Genomic DNA, 18059 nt, shown 5'->3' on the forward strand with positions numbered 1-18059 from the left:
TACTTGTACAGAATAATCCACAGGATGTCTTTGTAGGATAAGGGAGTGGAGGCACAGGTCATTCTGTCTACTAGGAAAGCCACGTTGAGGCAAGTGGTTTCAGGAAGACAGTCCTGTGAGGCTGGAAGTGGTACCCCAGGCAGTATGGAAGCTCGACTGAGGGTTGGCCGAGCCCGGGGGAATCTGGTGCCAATGCTCTGCTGACTACAAGGAACCCAGTTTTATTTTATGATCTGGCAGTTACTGAGGGCTCAGTATTTTACCTCATCATTGTACAGAAGGGCATGGGTGTGAGAGATCAAGTCAACTGTACAGGGTTACTGACATGTTAATTATTTTTTACTTTACTAGCTTGTACCCTGAATTTACCTCATCTGGCATGTGTGTATATTTTGTTGATGTTAGACTAAGTCACCTAGAGCAGTTGATGGAGGGGCAGCGAGGACAAGAGCAGAACATGAATATTTGTGACTCTTGGGTGGGGGAGGGGAGGGGCGCTTGTAGGACTCCCTTCGCCACAGGGTAGTAGGGAGCAGTGTCACTCAAGCAGGGGACCGAACCTGGCTGTAAAGGCGCCTTGTGGGGTAGACCTCACAAGGGATCGGTCCCCCTAAAATCTTCGTTGTAAAACCGTATGTGCTTTTGAGGTACTGGTATCGTTATAATTGCAATGGGACATTGTCATTGCCCTTAGGTTTCAGGTGGGCAGCAGAGATACTTCCCCGTAGGGAAGAGATACTTCCACTTTCTCATAGAAGCTGACTGCTCTGTGAAACCTAGGGGTCCTCCTCCAGCCTGGCTATGGAAGAAAAATCCATAGCCTTTGACTGCAACCATGGCAGAAAGCAAAAGATTGTTTAATTTTTTTAGTCCAAACTTAAATGTCAAAATTAGGTTTGAATGACTATAAAAATGCAAAATTCAGGGTCTTTGATATTATGAAAAAGGTCTAGACAGAAAATTTAAGTGAAATAACACTTTTCTCCTTTTAATTCTTTCCTATAAATTGTTTATTGGTCATGTTTTCTGGGTATTAGTTTTCTTAACTGTTGTTAATCAGGTTGAAGTTATTATCTTAGCAGTGCCAGCAACATGCATTAGAATTGACTCTTACAAGGAGAAGATTCTGGAACCCAGTAGGCAGTCAGCCATTTAAAGTGCTCTTAAGGCATAAGTGGCACAAACATTTTAGAAAGCTTTATGCTAAATAGATGAACATGTTCTGATAGAATGTTTTCATTTTTGCAAGGCAAAATTTTGCCTCATGCCCAAATTTTCTGTTTATGATATAATTGAGTATCTGGCTGTGATATAAAAAATAAGAGATTTAGATCAGCGGTCCCCAACCTTTTGGGCACCAGGGACCAGTTTCGTGGAAGACAGTTTTTCCAGGGACCGGGTGTTGGGGGGGATGGTTTTGGGGTGATTCAAGCGCATTACATTTATTGTGTACTTTATTTCTTTATTATTACATTGTAATATGTAATGAAATAATTATACAACTCACCATAATGCAGAATCAGTGGGAGCCCTGAGCTTGTTTTCCTGCAACTAGATGGTCTCATCTGGTGGTGATGGGAGACAGTGATACCCGAAGTGTGTTGCTTATGTCCCGTCTACTCCGTAAAATGCAGCTTAATTGTCACTTGCCATTCACTGATAGGGTTTTGATATGAGTCTGCAAGCAGTTGATTTATTACGGTCTCTGTGCAGTCAAACCTCTCTGCTAATGAGAATCTGTATTTGCAGCTGCTCCCCGGCGCTAGCATCCCCGCCTCAGCTCCACCTCAGATCATCAGGCATTAGATTCTCGTAAGGAGTGCGCAACCTCGATCCCTCACATGTGCAGTTCACAGTAGGGTTCGCGCTCCTATGAGAATCCAAGGCCGCCGCTGATCTGACAGGAGGCGGAGCTCAGGTGGTAATGCGAGCGATGGGGAGCGGCTGTAAATACAGATGAAGCTTCGCTCGCCCGCCCGCTGCTCACCTCCTGCTGTGTGGCCTGGTTCCTAGCAGGCCACAGACTGGTACTGGTCTGTGGCCCGGGGGTTGGGGACCCCTGATTTAGATAAAACACTAGCAGAAGCAACTACATATTAAATTTATTTCTGGCAAATGACCTGAATAATTTCTACTGGATAAGAAAAATGCAGGGTATGTGCATTCATTTTCTATTTCTGCCCTAACAAATTACCACAAACTTAGTGATCTAACACAACACAAATTTATTATGTTATGGTTTTGTGGATTAGAGGTCCAACACAAGTCTCACTGGGCTAAAATGACGGTGTTGGCAAGGACAGCATTCCTTCTGGAGGCTCTGGGGTGAACCCATTTCCTTGCCGTCACAGCTTCTGGAGGGTACCCACACTCCTTGACTTATGGCCACCTTCCATCTTCAAAGCCAGTGAGGTTGCATCTTTCTGACCATCCTTCCATGGTCATATTTGCTGCTGAAGTTTCTCTGCTTTTAAGGACCCTTGTGGTTGGATTGGGCCCACCTGCATAATCTAGGTTTCTCTCCTTATCTCCAGATCCTAACTTAGTCACATCTGCAAAATCCCTTTTGCCACATAAGATAACATTTTCAGGTTCTGGGATGTGGACATCCTTTTTTTTTTTCTTTGGCTGAGCCACGCAGCTTGTGGGATCTTAGTTCCCTGGCCAGGGATTGAACTCAGGCCCACGGCAGTGTAAGCGCTGAGTCCTAACCACTGGACTGCCAGGGAATTCCCAGATGTGGACATCTTAGAGGGAGGAGGGATTATCATGCCCCCCATAGTATGGAAACCTAACACTGGGTTTCATTTGGAGAAAGTATTTTTCAAATGTGCCCATGATTTGTTACAGGTCTTAAGAAACTTTGACTTGGGTATTTTATAGGGAAGAGTTATACATATTTTAAAAACTGATGATGATTTGCTTGGATCTGAACCTACTTATTAAAGCTAACGTTCATTCTGTTTTGTTTACTTTGATAGTGATAACCTGCTAAGGAGAGCAGCCTGTCAAGAAGCTCAGGTAATGCCATTTAATATGAAACAATTAAAACCCGCCTTATCTCCACTGTGCAGAAATCTCAGGCTGTTCCAGGGGGACTTGCACAGTGCCTTGCATCAGTGCAGCTTGGCTATTTTTTCCCCACTATCAGGATGAATCAGGCTGCCAGCCAACTCTGAATAGAACTGGAGGAAGTTAACAGTCTGGTGAAGAGCAGTTCTAACGCCCAGCCCTTTAGACTTGTTTACTTCTGGATTAGTCCAGAGAACACAAAACTGGACTGGTTGGCACTCTGGGAATTTGTTCATGTCTGCAGGTGTCCTTGAAGATCTGGCTAAAGCCCGAATCATCCCTAATCCGAATAACCCCCAAGGATATCAGTTCAGAACAGGTGTTACCTCTCAAAGTCAAATCTTAAAATTGTTGATTCATATTTTTAAAGCCTGTCTCTTTAGCACAACTGATTCAGACCGTCTCCCATGATATTGCACTTAAATATTCATCTATCTAGTTGTAGCTGAATTGTTAATCCTTTCAAGTTTAAGGCCACATTTTTGTTCTTCCCTCCCCTCCAAATGTGTGCGTTATACACTGCAGATTAATTTGCACGACTGAGTTGCCTTTTTGTTATGTCATTCAGGCATACGATGTCAGAAATACCAAAAAAGAAACATGAAACTAAAAAATGACAAAAGACATGATGCATTTAGTAGGAGAGGTGGGTGGCAGACCTCATGTTTGTTTTTGAAATGTTTCCGTGGATGACAATGACAATAGACACTATTAATAAATTCCTCTCTTTAGTGATTCCCTAACTGTTCTAAATCCGTGTTTCAAGAATTCGATTGCTTTGTTGTTTTTATCTCTTATGGCTCTAAGTTGTTTTGGAAATCAATTCAAATAAACTTTAATATTAAATTTGAGGTGATCTTTACCCCAAGCTAATTTTCCATTAGCAACTGGAAAATCCTCTTGGGAGGGGAAGGCTAACCCCCTTGAAGGAAGAGTGGTCATGGGATACTCCCTTTCTTGTGCAAAGTAAATACCTCCACCTCTGTTCTGAACTCCATCTCCGCTTACTTTTCCCACTGTTCTAATTCTCTACTTCCCGACACCCATTTAGCTCCTTCTGTCTGAAAAAAGGAAGCGAATTCATCCTTATAGCCCCCCCCTCTAGTTACTTTTCCTGTTTGTGTCCTTCCCTTTTCAGTCTAAATTCTTGAAAAAATATGATTTTTTTTTTTTTTTTGCGGTACGCGGGCCTCTCACTATTGTGGAGCACAGGCTCCGGACGCGCAGGCTCAGCGGCCATGGCTCACGGGCCCAGCCGCTCCACGGCATGTGGGATCTTCCCGGACCAGGGCACGAACCCGTGTCCCCTGCATCGGCAGGCGGACTCTCAACCACTGTGCCACCAGGGAAGCCCGATTTTTTTTTTTTTTTTAATCTCACATAAACTCACCTCATTGTAGTCTCATGTAAACCTGAGACATGAGTTGCAGTTAGATAGGACTTCTAGAGGTTAAAAACCCGGGACCAGGAGGAATAATCTAGAACTGTAGATCTGGAATCTGGCAGGTTAATTAAATCATTTCTGACCAAATCTCAGAAATAGTATGGATAGAAAAAGAACAAATTACAATATTTAGAGATTTGTTAAGATGTTAAGATCTAACTCAGTAAGAGTGAACACAGAGTAGTAATTATAACGTACACAGAAACTTTTTACAAAGAAATAGTATGTCTTTCTGAAGTATTCAGAAATAGAAGTTTATTTTTTTTAAAGCAAGAAATAGACAGTGGTGACAAAGGATCTCCAGTGGGCTGTCAGGGAGGTGGTAGAGTTGGGATCAGTTACTTAATAAAAATCTTGGTATAACTTCCATTTTTCTCCTGTCTTTACTTTGTGCTTCTGTACTTAATTCTACCTTCTTGGCCCAGACCTACTTCCCACCATCTACGACTCGCCGTTTTGCCCTCTTTGGGGTTTTCCTATTCTCATTCCTTTTACTGACCACCTCCTCCTCCCGTTACTTCCCATTTTCACTCTTTGCATCTAGTCCTCTGGGTGTCTTAACTCCGCCTCATCATTTATTAGCTCTTTAGAGCTGATAGCGTAGACATTTGGAGTTAGATTCATATAAATTCTAGGCTTGTAATTTATTCACACTTTGACTTTGACTGACTTAATCTTTCTGAATCTTGGCTTTCTCATCTGTAAACATGGGACTATTTAATACCTCCTTGGTTTCTAAGAACTAAGAATTAATATGTGTGGAAGTGGCAAATACTAGGTGCTTAGTAAATATTAATTACATTTCTTTTCCTGTACCAGTTGATGCTACTTATCAAGGTTGCAAAGAAAGGAGGCAAATAGAGTATTAGATTTATTTTTTACGTGTATGAAGATACGAAGATTAACTGGTAACATGAAGATTCTTCATGAATAAGCTTTAGTAATAAGTTAAAAGAGAAAAAGGTTATATTCTGAAAACTAAAGACAAATTAAACTTCCCTTGTGACAGACTACGGACTTACTGGTTGTAGTAAACCTAGTCATATCTTACAGAGAAAAGAAAAGTTACTTACCTTTAGTAGGTGAATGAAGCAGGGCGTTTTATTACAATATAAAATTCAGCTTATTTTCATTAACTAAAGGTGCACTTTTATTGTTGTTGTTTATGGTGGGGTTGTCAGCGTGAAATCCAGAAAGAACATTTGTTTCCCCAGGGTAGACGCCGTATCTGCCAGAAGTAAATTCTTTTGGAATGAAAGAATATATGTGCTCACTAACTGAATAGAAGGACATTTACTGAAAACTTTTCTTTGTTCCTTTTTAGGTGTTTGGCAATCAACTTATTCCTCCCAATGCACAAGTGAAGAAGGCAACCGTCTTTCTCAATCCTGCTGCTTGCAAAGGGTAGTTCAGTTTGTGATTTGTTATAGATTTGGTTTTTCTAAGGGGAAAAGAGTCACAGAATACTAGGCAGCTGGTTGGATTGTGTGGAACTGGAGCTACTAGGTTCAGGACGCTTCTAACAATAAGATTCAACTGTCATGTAGAAATCACAGTTAATCAGATATAACTGTAAAGCTAACTGATGCCTAGCTAACTGGTCTAGTTGAAGTTTAATAATTATTCCAGAATTAACACTCTCAAATCAGTCTTATCTGCTTGGTGGTAGCCCCCTTGGGAACAACTTCTGCTGCTGTGATGTAAATTACGAGTCCGTCTCTGTTACAAGATGTTCAGAGATTGCCGAAAGCACTGTGGCCTTGTGAGGTCAGAAACATTCTTTCCCAAAGTGGTGAATGTAGAGTTAGGTCTTGGAGGTCAGTCAAGGGAGAACACTCAGTGTTCCCGACTGACGAAATGGCCCATGGGGCGGCGGCCTACAGACAGGAGTGCCGACTACTGTCCTTTGCTGTGTCACAGGAAAGTCTGTAAACTGGTCTGGTTGGCCTCGAGGGGTCATGGGAGGCAACTGTGAGAATTAAGATGTGAAGAATAGCTGGGACCTTGGTCGACAGTCATGTGTCCATGTTCATTTATTGTAACAAATGTACCACACGGGTGCAGGATATTGAAAGTGAGGGAGGTTTTTTGTGTGTGTGTGTGTGTGTGTGCATGTGTGTGTGTGTGCGTGTGTGTGTGTGTAGGGGAGCAGGGGGTGTGTGAGAACTCTCTGTATTGTCCACTCATTTTTACTGTGAACCTAACAACTGCTCTAAAAAATAGTCTATTAATTTTTAAAAGTACCGTAAGCGAAATAAAAACTTTTTTTTTTTACATTGCTAGTTAGGTACAACTCTCATTCAGTTGGAAAGGTAAATAAGACTTTGGGTGGCTTTTAGAAGAAATCATTTAAAATTTAAAATTATTTTTTAAAAATAGTAAGAATTAAAGGGTTGAGGGGGAGAAAAAGTGATACCTTTTATTCTATCTAACGGCCAGAACAATTCTTTTTGTCCTGACTGAGGAAAAATTAATAAGTATGTATTAGATTGGATTCTCTAAGTTCGAAGTCAAATGACATTAAGATAATAAGAACAGCAACAAAAAGCATAGTTGGTAGTAGCTTCTAAGTGGTAAGGTTAACGTTGGAGAGAAACGCAGGGGCTCTGGAATAAGCTTCTCTAGTCACTTCTTGGGAGGTAGTGTGTGTGGCTTCACAGATGTGAGGGGTAGTCACGCCTTCTTTCTTTTTAATTCAGCAGTTTAAGATATTTACCTACAGATTGTCTAAATCGGCTCCATTACTCTACCTAATTGAATCATATTTGCCCAGCTCTGTTGGAGCCACTTCCCGCCCCCATAAACATACCAGTCCTAAGGCCTCTTGTTCATTCTTGTTTAAAACCAACACTGAACAAAAATATCAACAAAGGTTCTAACACAACACAATCACAATACCCAAGATGACTAAATAGTCACTGGCGGCCTGTGGGAGAAGCTAGCAGGGAGCTGGGTGTTTCCTGCGTATACTCTTCTCTGCTCTGTGATACCTGCCGGTGTTGCTTAACTTCTTAAATCCTCAAGTTACTCATCTGTAAAGTGTGAAAAGTAATAGCGCATGCCTTATAAAAGTTACCATGTCATTCTTTAGGATTAAATGAGGTAATGCCTATAAGGTATTCAGCTTTCTTTCCGTTTCCTAGTTAGCACTTGATAAAAGAAATATAAGCTGCTGTTCTTGGTATTACTGACCTGTAGGCTGGGTCAGAAGGTTCTCACCTTGGCTCTCCCACCCTTGGATCTCTCCTTTTGCCTCCGTTGTTGTAACTGCTCCAGGTCCTATTCCTTTAGAGATCTAGTAAGTTAGTAACTTGCTAATTCTCTTGAAATATATGGTAGTTTGTTTAAGCTATAATCAGTCATTTTGAGTTCCTACTTGAGATATTTGCATTTTTAAAAAATGAATAAACTTTTTTTTTTAGAGAAGTTTTAGGTTCCATTTACACTTTTGCACGTTAAGTGTATTTGCATTTTTAAAGGTAGGTTCTTGTTGAAAAGTGTAATACCTTTATCTGCAGGCTAGGGTAAGGAAAGTGTTTCTTTTCTAAAGTCATGGTCCCCTTTAACCAGGTGAATCCCTGCATGCTTCTAGGAAGCAGCCACTTTGAAACTCTCCAGCATCTTTTTTTTAAAGATTTCACTATTTAACTGTACTATTTTTGTCATCTTGGCTCTGACCTGACACATAACTTATAATTTATCATGTAGCTATTTCATTATGTAGTACTGGTTTAAAACTACATTAGAGCTTTAGGAAATAACTGTGTTTTGCATTAATAAATAATGCATTAAGGAGTAATTATCTTATGTGCGTGTGTGAACCTGCAGATTGCTAGAGGTATAGAAAGTTTTATTTAACTCTGGTGCTATCTCACCCTTAATTATATAATAAATAATACATTTATTACTGGTAACACTTGTTTTTCAATCTTTTATATGGAATATTAGAAGGAAAAAAAATGCCTTCCCTTCCGCTTTAGAGATTTTCTGTACCTGTGGCATCACAAAGATGTGAATAAAGGCCCAAATGTTCAAATCTTTTTTCTTTCTTTCTTTTTTTAATTGAAGTATAGTTGATTTACAGTCTTGTGTTAGTTTGAGGTGTACAGCAAAATGATTGTTATATATACATACATATATTTTTTTCAGATACTTTTCCATTGTAGGTTATTATAAGTTATTGAATATAGTTCCCTATGCTATACAGTAAATTCTTATTGTTTATCTATTTTATATATAGTAGTGTGTATCTGTTAATCCCATACTCCTACTTTATCCATTCCCCCTTTGGTAGCCATAACTGTTTTCTATGTCTGTGAGTCTGTTTCTATTTTTAAATAAATTCATTTGTATTATTTTTTAGATTCCACATATAAGTAATATCATATAATATTTGTCTTTCTCTTTCTGTCTTACTTCACTTAGTATGATAATCTCTAGGTCCATCCATGTTGCTGCAAATGACAATATTTCATTCTTTTATGGCTGAGTAATATTCCTTTATATATAATGTATATAATATATTCTACACACACACACACACACACATCTTTATCCATTCATCTGTTGATGGACACTTAGGTTGCTTCCATGTCTTGGCTATTGTAAATAGTGCCTCTATGAACACTGGGGTGCATGTATCTTTTCGAATTAGAGTTTTCATCTTTTCTGGATATGTGCCTAGGAGTGGGATTGCTGGATCATATGGTACTTCTATTTTTAGTTTTTTAAGGAACCTCCATACTGTTCTCCATAGTGGCTGCACCAATTTACATTCCTACCAACAGTGTAGGAGGGTTCCTTTTTCTCCACACCCTCTCCAGCATTTATTCTTTGTAGACTTTTTGAGGATGGCCATTCTGAGGTGATACCTCATTTTACTTCTGCAAATCTTATTTGTTTTTTTTAAATTAATTAATTAACTTATTTATTATTTATGGCTGAGTTGGGTCTTCGTTGCTGTGTGCGGGATTTCTCTAGTTGCGGCGAGCGGGGGCTACTCTTCAGCGCGCAGGCTTCTCATTGCAGTGGCTTCTCTTGTTGTGGAGCATGGGCTCTAGGCGTGCGGGCTTCAGTAGTTGTGGCTCGCGGGCTCTAGAGCGCAGGCTCAGTAGTTGTGGCGCATGGGCTTAGTTGCTCCGCGGCATGTGGGATCTTCCCAGCCCAGGGCTTGAACCCGTGTCCCCTACATTGACAGGCAGATTCTTAACCACTGCACCACCAGGGAAGCCCAAATCTTATTTCTTAAACTAACTCAGAGGAGCTTATAGATGTGTTGTAAGTGATTAATACAGCTGATTGAGACTTCTCCAGAGTTTTGCTTCTCAGAGATAGATCTAATCCACTTCCACCTGACCCTTTCTTATCAACCTAGTAATAAAAGCAACCCTGCAAGGAGAAATGTTTACAGTATCACTAGCTCGCCTTTTATTTTTGGATTAAGCCCCAGAAATGGTGATCTGGAAAGGAGAAATTTCCATTTAGCCTTTCATGTTCATTCTAATAAGCATTCAGAGCTGTAGAAGAGGGAGGATATATTTGTTTAATTTGCTAATCACGTGCTCAGGTGTGCCCTTGGTTCAAGGTATACTTTTGGTTCTTGTGAAAATTTGCTCAAGCTTCTCAGTTTCTATTTTAATTCATAATCAGAAATGTTTTATGTTCTGTGTTCCATTTGATAGCTATTTCTTTTTAGTTTAAAGAATGTTGAAGTTGGTCTGTGCATAACTCTACATGTTCCTCATTCACTACTTTTGTGTCTGTTTCTAGTATAAAATATTTTTAAGAAAGTTGAAGCATGCATCACTGATAAAAAAAAATAATCTTTTTGAAAGAGGACTGAGTAAATGTGGATGTAAAAGTTAGATGTTTGGTGTTGATTGTTTTGAAAGTACTAGTTTTTGTTTTGTTTTGTGATGTGATAGTTGAAAATATTTGGGTAAAAGACAAGTCAGCTGATTGGTATGTTTTAACATCTATTCAACTTTGAGACTCCGCAATTGGGGACTTTTTTGCAGCTTCTGTATCCCTTGATTTCTAGTACATTCTCAGTCAACCACTGGAATGTAAATAAGTTCCATGAGGGCTTATTACATTATACCTCAGTTACACGTATTTTTGTCTGCCTTGTCCTATTGTTTGCCCAGCTCCTAGATGTGTCTAGCACACAGTAGAGGCTCAGTAAATGCTTGTTGAGTGAATCAGACATTGTTGCCTGAATGGAGCCATATCCAGTGTACACACTTCCTCTAGAGGAACTAGATTGTGCACTCTAAGCATCCCACATGGGTAAGAGCTTATTGTATTAGACAAGGGGCAAAATCTTGGAGGCCCCAGAGTGAAAGAGTCCACGTTTATATCCAGAGAAACTCATTACTCTTCACTAGCCTTCCTGTCCTTGAACAAATAGAGGAAACGTGTTCTCTATGCTATTTCTTATTCTCTTCTAGAGAAGATGGTTGGGCTTTTTATATTTCCTCTTGAGAACTCGTGTTAAAATATTTGTGTTTTTTTCCTTTGTCTACAGCAAAGCCAGGACTCTATTTGAAAAAAATGCTGCCCCGATTTTACACTTATCTGGCATGGATGTGACTATTGTTAAGGTGAGAACTGCTCTAGAATGTTAATTTTATCCAAGCTACCCCTCCTTATAACATATCCTCTTCTCTTGACTTCTTAGCAGAAATCACTTATCACTTAGAAGATAAGAACAGAGAAGTCAATGTTGTGTTCTTCTTCTGATAATTAATAAGATAATATTGTTTTTTCCAACCACGGTCAGCTTTTCACTTTCAGAACAGGATTGAATGGAGCCATGAACTTGGCTCCTTTCATCTGACAGATAGGACGTGGAACTATTGTCTCTTGGAAGATGAAAGTTGTTACAGCTGTAAGAATTCTTTTTCTGACTATTAAGAAGAAATTTCAAGTTTGAGTAATTAATTTAATTTCTTGGTAGTTCCGCAGACAGGTAAACGTTTTCTTTCTGGTGAGGAATTATTTCAGGTGAGGAATTTTAAGTGGTAAAGCTTTAGAATTTTCAAGATTTGGGTAAGAAGAAATGGGGACAAAAGTAAATGAGAGGGAATTGTGCTATTTTAGAAGATGTCTCAAGACTCCACTTTCTTGGCTTTAAGTGCGACGTGTGTGGTATGTACATAGATGTGTGTATTTGGTGAAAATCACTGTTACCATGTTTGTAAATCTATGGTATACCAATTTTTAATATTACACACTTTCATTAAATCATAGAGATTGAACAGTCATTTAGTCCAATTGACCATGCGATGTTGATGTTGAACTCTCTTCTCCAGCTTGTCGGTCTTCTAGTTGTCTGCCTCTGGGGATGGGAGAGTGGGGGAGAAAACTGACATTTATTTCAGGACCTGTAATGCATATTGCAGACTCTACGTATGAGAGATCTGAGAATGGTTATTTAAGACTGATATTGTTTGTTCCTGGAGTGTTTGGTTGCACTCACAAGGAAAACCATCTGGGCCTGGAGCTTTCTTTGAAGGGAAATTTTTTTGTATATTAAATTTCTTTAATGGCTGTAGAAGTACATCAGGAAGTTCTGTTTCTTCTTGAATTAATTTTAGTAAGGTAAATTTTTTAAAGGAATTTGTGAATTTCATCTAAGTTTTCAAATTAATAGGCATCAAGTTGTTCATAATATCTTCTTTTTAACTTTTAAATTTCTGTAACATCTGAAATACATCATTTTCTTGCTCAATATTGTTTTATTGTTTATTTGTGCTTTTTTTTTTTTTTTTGCCTGCCAGTCATGTGAGAGGTGCATCAATTTAATTAATCCTTGCCAAGAACCATTTTTTGGTTTGTTGATCCTTTCATTTATGTTTCTTTCATTAACTTTTGGTCTGTCTTTATTGTTTCCTTCATTCTACTTTCTTTGGCTTTTTTTCTGCTGTTCTTTTTGACATTTTAACTTGGATGTTTATTTCATTAATTTTTACCCTTCTCTCCTGGTGTTTTCTTAGAAAGCTATAAACTTTACTGCTTCAGCTGCATCCTAGGAGTTTTGATATATAATATTTTCATTATCATTCATTTCTAAATGTTTTCTAATTTTCATCATGATTTTTGTTTGACCTACGAGTTATTCAGCATGTTTTAAAATTTTCAAATCTAAAGTTTTCTCACATCTTTTTGTTAATGGTTTCTGATTTAATTGTGTTATGGTCAAAGAATGTAGTCTATATAATTCCAGCATTTTAAGTTTATTGAGATTTGTTTTATGGCCTAGCATGTGGTTTGTTTTCATAAATGTTTTATGTAGGCCTAAAAAGAATATATATCAGTTATTGGGTACCATGTTCTATATATGTCCATTAAGTCAAGTCTGTTAGTTGTGTGGTTCAAATCTTACATGTCCTTACTGATTTTTTTCTTCTTTTTGAACTATAGATTATTCAGAAAGAGGTGTTAGAAATATCACACTAGATAAATTTGTCTGTTTCTCTATGTAGTTTTATCCACTTTTGCTTTTTTATATTTTGAGACTATGTCAGTAGATGCATTTACATTTCAAATTATTTCATTTTTCTTGCATGTTGACACTGTCATAGAGTTACTCTCTTTAGCACTAATGCTGTCTTTTACTGTGGTCTATTTTATCTAGTATTGTTAGTAACCATACTAGCTTGCTTTGATTAGTTTTTACCTGGTATAATTTTTACTTATCTTTACTTAAGCCATTTTGTATCCTTATATTTTAATGCATCATTGGTAAAGGCATGAAAACAGGATTTTTTTTTTTGTTTTTTTTTTGTGATACGTGGGCCCCTCACTGTTGTGGCCTCTCCCGTTGCGGAGCACAGGCTCCGGACGTACAGGCTCAGCGGCCATGGCTCACGGGCCCAGCCGCTCCGCAGCATGTGGGATCCTCCTGGACCGGGGCACAAACCCATGTCCCCTGCATCAGCAGGTGGACTCTCAACCACTGCGCCACCGGGGAAGCCCTGACATTTAGGTCTATGATCCATTTTGAGTTAATTTTTGTGAAAGGTATAAGGTTCAATTCTTCTGCATCCTTAGGCCACTCTTTATCCTTTCTCTTTGTTGCATTTGGAATTTTCCTCTTAAGATCAGAGCCTCAAATGTGTCATCCCTATTAATGTAATCTTTTAAATTATGGTCTGTTAAATCTGTCAATATCTTTTTGAATTTTGGTTCTTTCATTCATGTACTTATTCATATTTATCAATTTTTCTTGCAAATATTTGAGTACCTACTACAAAGTAAGCTCTGTTCTACGTGTTGAGGATACAGTCTGAACAAAACAAGTTTTCCCTCTCTGTCCTCAAAGAGCTTCAAGGAGGGATGCAGATAAAAAACATACAGGGCTTCCCTGGTGGCGCAGTGGTTGAGAGTCCGCCTGCCGATGCAGGGGACACGGGTTCGTACCCCGGTCTGGGAAGATCCCACATGCCGCGGAGCAGCATGGGCCCGTGAGCCATGGCTGCTGAGCCTGTGCATCCGGAGCCTGTGCTCCGCAACGGGAGAGGCCACAACAGTGAGAGGCCCGCGTACCACAAAAAACAAACAAACAAAAAAACCATATACAAATAAACATATGATCTGTCAGATGGTGATGAGAACCAAGAAGAAAAAGCAAGCAGGGTAAGGAGACCAAGAGTAATGGCGGTGTTAGTTTAGTTCCGGAGGCCAAGGAAGGCCAGTCTGGTAAGATGACCTTTGGAAGAGACGTGGGGGAAATGAGTGAGTCATGCTGGTAGGTTGGGGAAAGCATCCAGGCTGAGCGTACTGCACATTCAAAGGCTCTGCAGAGGAGTGTACTTGGGGCTTGAGGAAGAGTGAGAGGCAAATGTAGTTGGAGGAGAATGAGCGAGGGGAGACAGGAGAGAGGATGAGGCTGAAGAAGTCAGGAGGGGCAAGATTGTCAGGTTTGTATCATTTACGCATTCAGTCAATTACCTTTCCTCTCTGTTGTTGATAAAGTGTTGTGTAGGAAAAGGCTGAATGGAGAGCCCTAAAGAAATGTCACCAGGAATCTACCTACAATTTGATGTCCCTCCACTGAGCATCTTACTTTGAACGTAGACGTTCAATTGGTAATCAGTTCACCCAATTGTATTCTAGTATATTGTTCCCACCTATCTCCACCTTGTCCCCAAGGATATTATCAAATAACTTGCCAGGTGCCTTGCTGAAGACCCAATAGAATGTCTGTCTGGATTTCCTGATCTTCTCATCTAGTAATCTGTCAAAGATGAGGATACTCTGAAATGCCTTGTTCTTGGTGAACCCGTGCAGATTCCCAGTGATCACCTATTTCGGGGTGTTCACAAAGCATCCTTTTAATCAGGATCAACATATATTCTCTCTTTTTAAAAAAAATATTTTATTTATTTATTTTTGGCTGCGTTGGGTCTTCATTGCTGTGCGCGGGCTTTCTCTAGTTGAGGCGAGCGGGGGCTACTCTTCGTTGCGGTGCACGGGCTTCTCTTGCTGCGGAGCATGGACTCTAGGCGTGCAAGCTTCAGTAGTTGTGGCATGTGGGCTCAGTAGTTGTGGCGCACGGGCTTAGTTGCCCCGCAGCCTGTGGGACCTTCTTGGACCAGGGCTCAGAACCCGTGTCCCCTGCATTGGCAGGCAGATTCCTAACCACTGTGCCACCAGGGAAGTCCCTATATTCTTTTTTTAAAAAGTGAAATATTTGGATTGATTGAGCTCAATCACCAGAGGGCAATGATTTAATCAACCATGGGTATGTAATGAAACCTACACAAAAACTCAGAAGGACAGGGTTTGGAGAGCTTCTGGGCTGGTAAACCTGTGGAGATCTGGGGAGAGGTGGTGCGCCCAGAGAGGCCTGGAGACTCCACACTGCTCCCCACACACCTTGCCCCATGTACTTCTTCATTTGTCTGTTCATCTGAATCCTTTCTAATAAACTGATAACTGTAAGAAAAAAAAAAGAAATATTTACAAATATATAACTGCAAAGCCAGTCATTTCATTTTTCAGGATAAAAGTAGAACCATTCATCATAAGATTAGATGGTGTTAGTGTAAGGGACTTCGTTGTTTGTGTGTTGACTGTGACTTAGTGGCCCAGGTGCTTTAGCCCATCTGACATCCAAATCTTTAATTTTTGGCTATTAGTGTGTCTAGTAAAGTGTCAGCAGGAGAGAGTGTTTCCTTATTTCAGTATTAGTTGCATTACATTTGTTAAAATTCAGTGTTTGGTTTTAGAGGTGGTGGCTTAGATCATTCATTTAAGTCTACATATGTGTCTGAAATGAGGTATTCTCAATACAAATGGTGAGGCTTACATACCATTTAGTCACCATTTTGTGACTGCTTTGAGCCATACCTATATTTCTTTATGTACAATCATAACAAAACCACAGTAACCGTTTATTAGTACAGTGCCAGTTAAGAACAATTACCTTGCTAGTTGCTTTTCATACTGCTTTCCAACAGTATTGGGGGAAGCGCTTTTCCCTTCCTCCAGTACACGTGATCTCATTGATAAGGAAATTAAGATCCTGAGAGTTTAAGGCCATTCAGCTAAAAAGTAGCAGAGTTGGGATTTAATCTGGGTCTCCTGGGCTCTCAAATCTGTGCTCTTTTTATTACATCTGTTTCTCCTTATTTGCATATACACTTGACTTGCTGCTTGCAGATGAATGTCACTGGGTAAACGATGTAATAGAACCTGCACTGGACTAGAAATGATTCCTCTAACTAGCTGACTGTATAACCGAGACAGATTACTAGGTTTGAGTTTTATTTTTAAAGTAAGGAGCCGACTAGATGGTTTCTGAGGTCCCTTCCAGCTCTAAAAATATAAAACTATAAAAACCATACATAGTTGCTTTGATAGCTGTTTAGTTTTTCATGTATATCAATTATGTAGAATTTAAGAAAAGGTTTAGTGTAAAACTTTAAAGAAAATATCCCATATTTTTAGACCTTTGGGCTTGTGGCTCTAGGATGATAAATTTACCAAAGGCTTCCTTTGTATTGCAGACAGATTATGAGGGCCAAGCCAAGAAGCTCCTGGAACTGCTGGAAAACACAGATGTGATCATTGTTGCTGGAGGAGATGGGACTTTGCAGGAGGTGTGGCCGCTCTTCTGTTTGAAACCATTTGAAAGGGAGGAAAATAGAAATTAGGTCTTGGAGCAGTGGCGTAAAGTGGTTATAATTTAAGGAAATTATTTCTTTGTAATCCATTCTTTTTAGGATTGTTTCTCTCTGAAACAAGTACAGCATTACATTTTTCTCATGCACTTTTATTTCATTGCTTCGTATAAATTCTATACCCAGCACATAGAAGGGTTTTTGTTTTATCAGATTTAAGTTGGATAAAATGGAATAAAACGGTACAAAATGGTGCTACGGTACAAAATGGTGCTGGGTGTGAAACGCTTTTTATATTTTGAAGATGCTTATGAAGTAGCCCTGTTTGTTAGGGAATCACTGTTTCAATTATGGGAAGGTTTCTTATAAAATAAACTTAAATAACAATTGCCTTTTAAAAAATGCATCTGTCCATTCTCACATCGTTTCCATCCCATGTAATGTTACCTCCTCATGGTACATTTAGAGGCAGAGGTCTGCATGTTCCGATGTATGCGGTGCTTTTGTTCTACAATTCCATTTCCTTAATGCTTGCTTTGGTCCAATAAAGACAGTAAATATATTGCCCTGGAAATGCTCTTCTTTTCCAGGGCAATAGACTAGAACCTACATTATGTATTGGAAACCCCTAAAGGGCCCAGTGCAGGTACCCCTCCCACTCAGTCACCCCATCCTGTGTACCGTAAGTCACATCCATACCTTGTTTCTCATTGTCTTTTGCTTCTATTTTGGTGGTTTCATTGGTGTTCAGGGACCAGGAGCTATAACAGCGGACAGGGCATTGTCCTGTGTTTGACTTAGCAATCATGTAAGCCTTAGTAAGCTTCTTTTAAAAAGGCTGTGCTAATGATCTTGTAATTGTGTTTATGGCTTTTTAATGAAGTGTGAAGAATACGGATAGCATGCCAACAAAGTAATGAAGTGGAACTCATGACAGCCCCATTTAATCCCGAAACTCAGTGAGGCAGGAGATGTGGGAGAAGATTGGCTTTTGCCTTGACTTTACAAAATGTTTTTAAGAAAGAAACCAAATTGTGTATCTGGTATAATCTAGTCATCAAAATATGCCCTGGTTAAAAAAAAAGAATTGGAGGGAAATATAGCAAAATATAAACGACTGACTAATGATGCCTGGTGGGTTTATGAGAAAGTATTTTTTCTTCAGGTATTTTTCACAGTTTTTACAAGACATGGGTATTATAGTTTAAAAATAAAAAGTAAATTAAGTAAAAATTCCAATTAAAAATGTCTTTTTATAGAGGGAATACGATCTAGCTTGTCTTCGTATTCATCCGTAAGAAACATTTATTGAGAGCAGGCTTCTCTCTGAGTGTAGCAAAGTGCTGTTTTTTTTCCGATATGTGTACTTCATAGTAGGAAACTAGGATCTTTAGTATAATTGATGTGTACATCAC

General features: G+C 39.3%; 1 protein-coding gene across 4 annotated transcripts in view; it reads left to right on the plus strand.

Moving 5' to 3' along the window:
- AGK (acylglycerol kinase) overlaps positions 1–18059 on the plus strand; it is an 85295-nt gene that overhangs the window by 28852 nt on the left and 38384 nt on the right. For all 4 annotated transcript variants that reach the window (XM_082633071.1, XM_082633072.1, XM_082633073.1 and 1 more), the window contains 4 exons: positions 2982–3021; positions 5841–5920; positions 11043–11118; positions 16531–16623. In XM_082633071.1, coding sequence (XP_082489197.1) covers positions 2982–3021; positions 5841–5920; positions 11043–11118; positions 16531–16623 — 289 coding nt within the window. The remainder of the gene's footprint in view (positions 1–2981; positions 3022–5840; positions 5921–11042; positions 11119–16530; positions 16624–18059) is intronic.

This window comes from Mesoplodon mirus (assembly GCF_964341445.2).
Source record: "Mesoplodon mirus genome assembly, chromosome: 9".
Lineage (NCBI taxonomy): Eukaryota > Metazoa > Chordata > Mammalia > Artiodactyla > Ziphiidae > Mesoplodon > Mesoplodon mirus.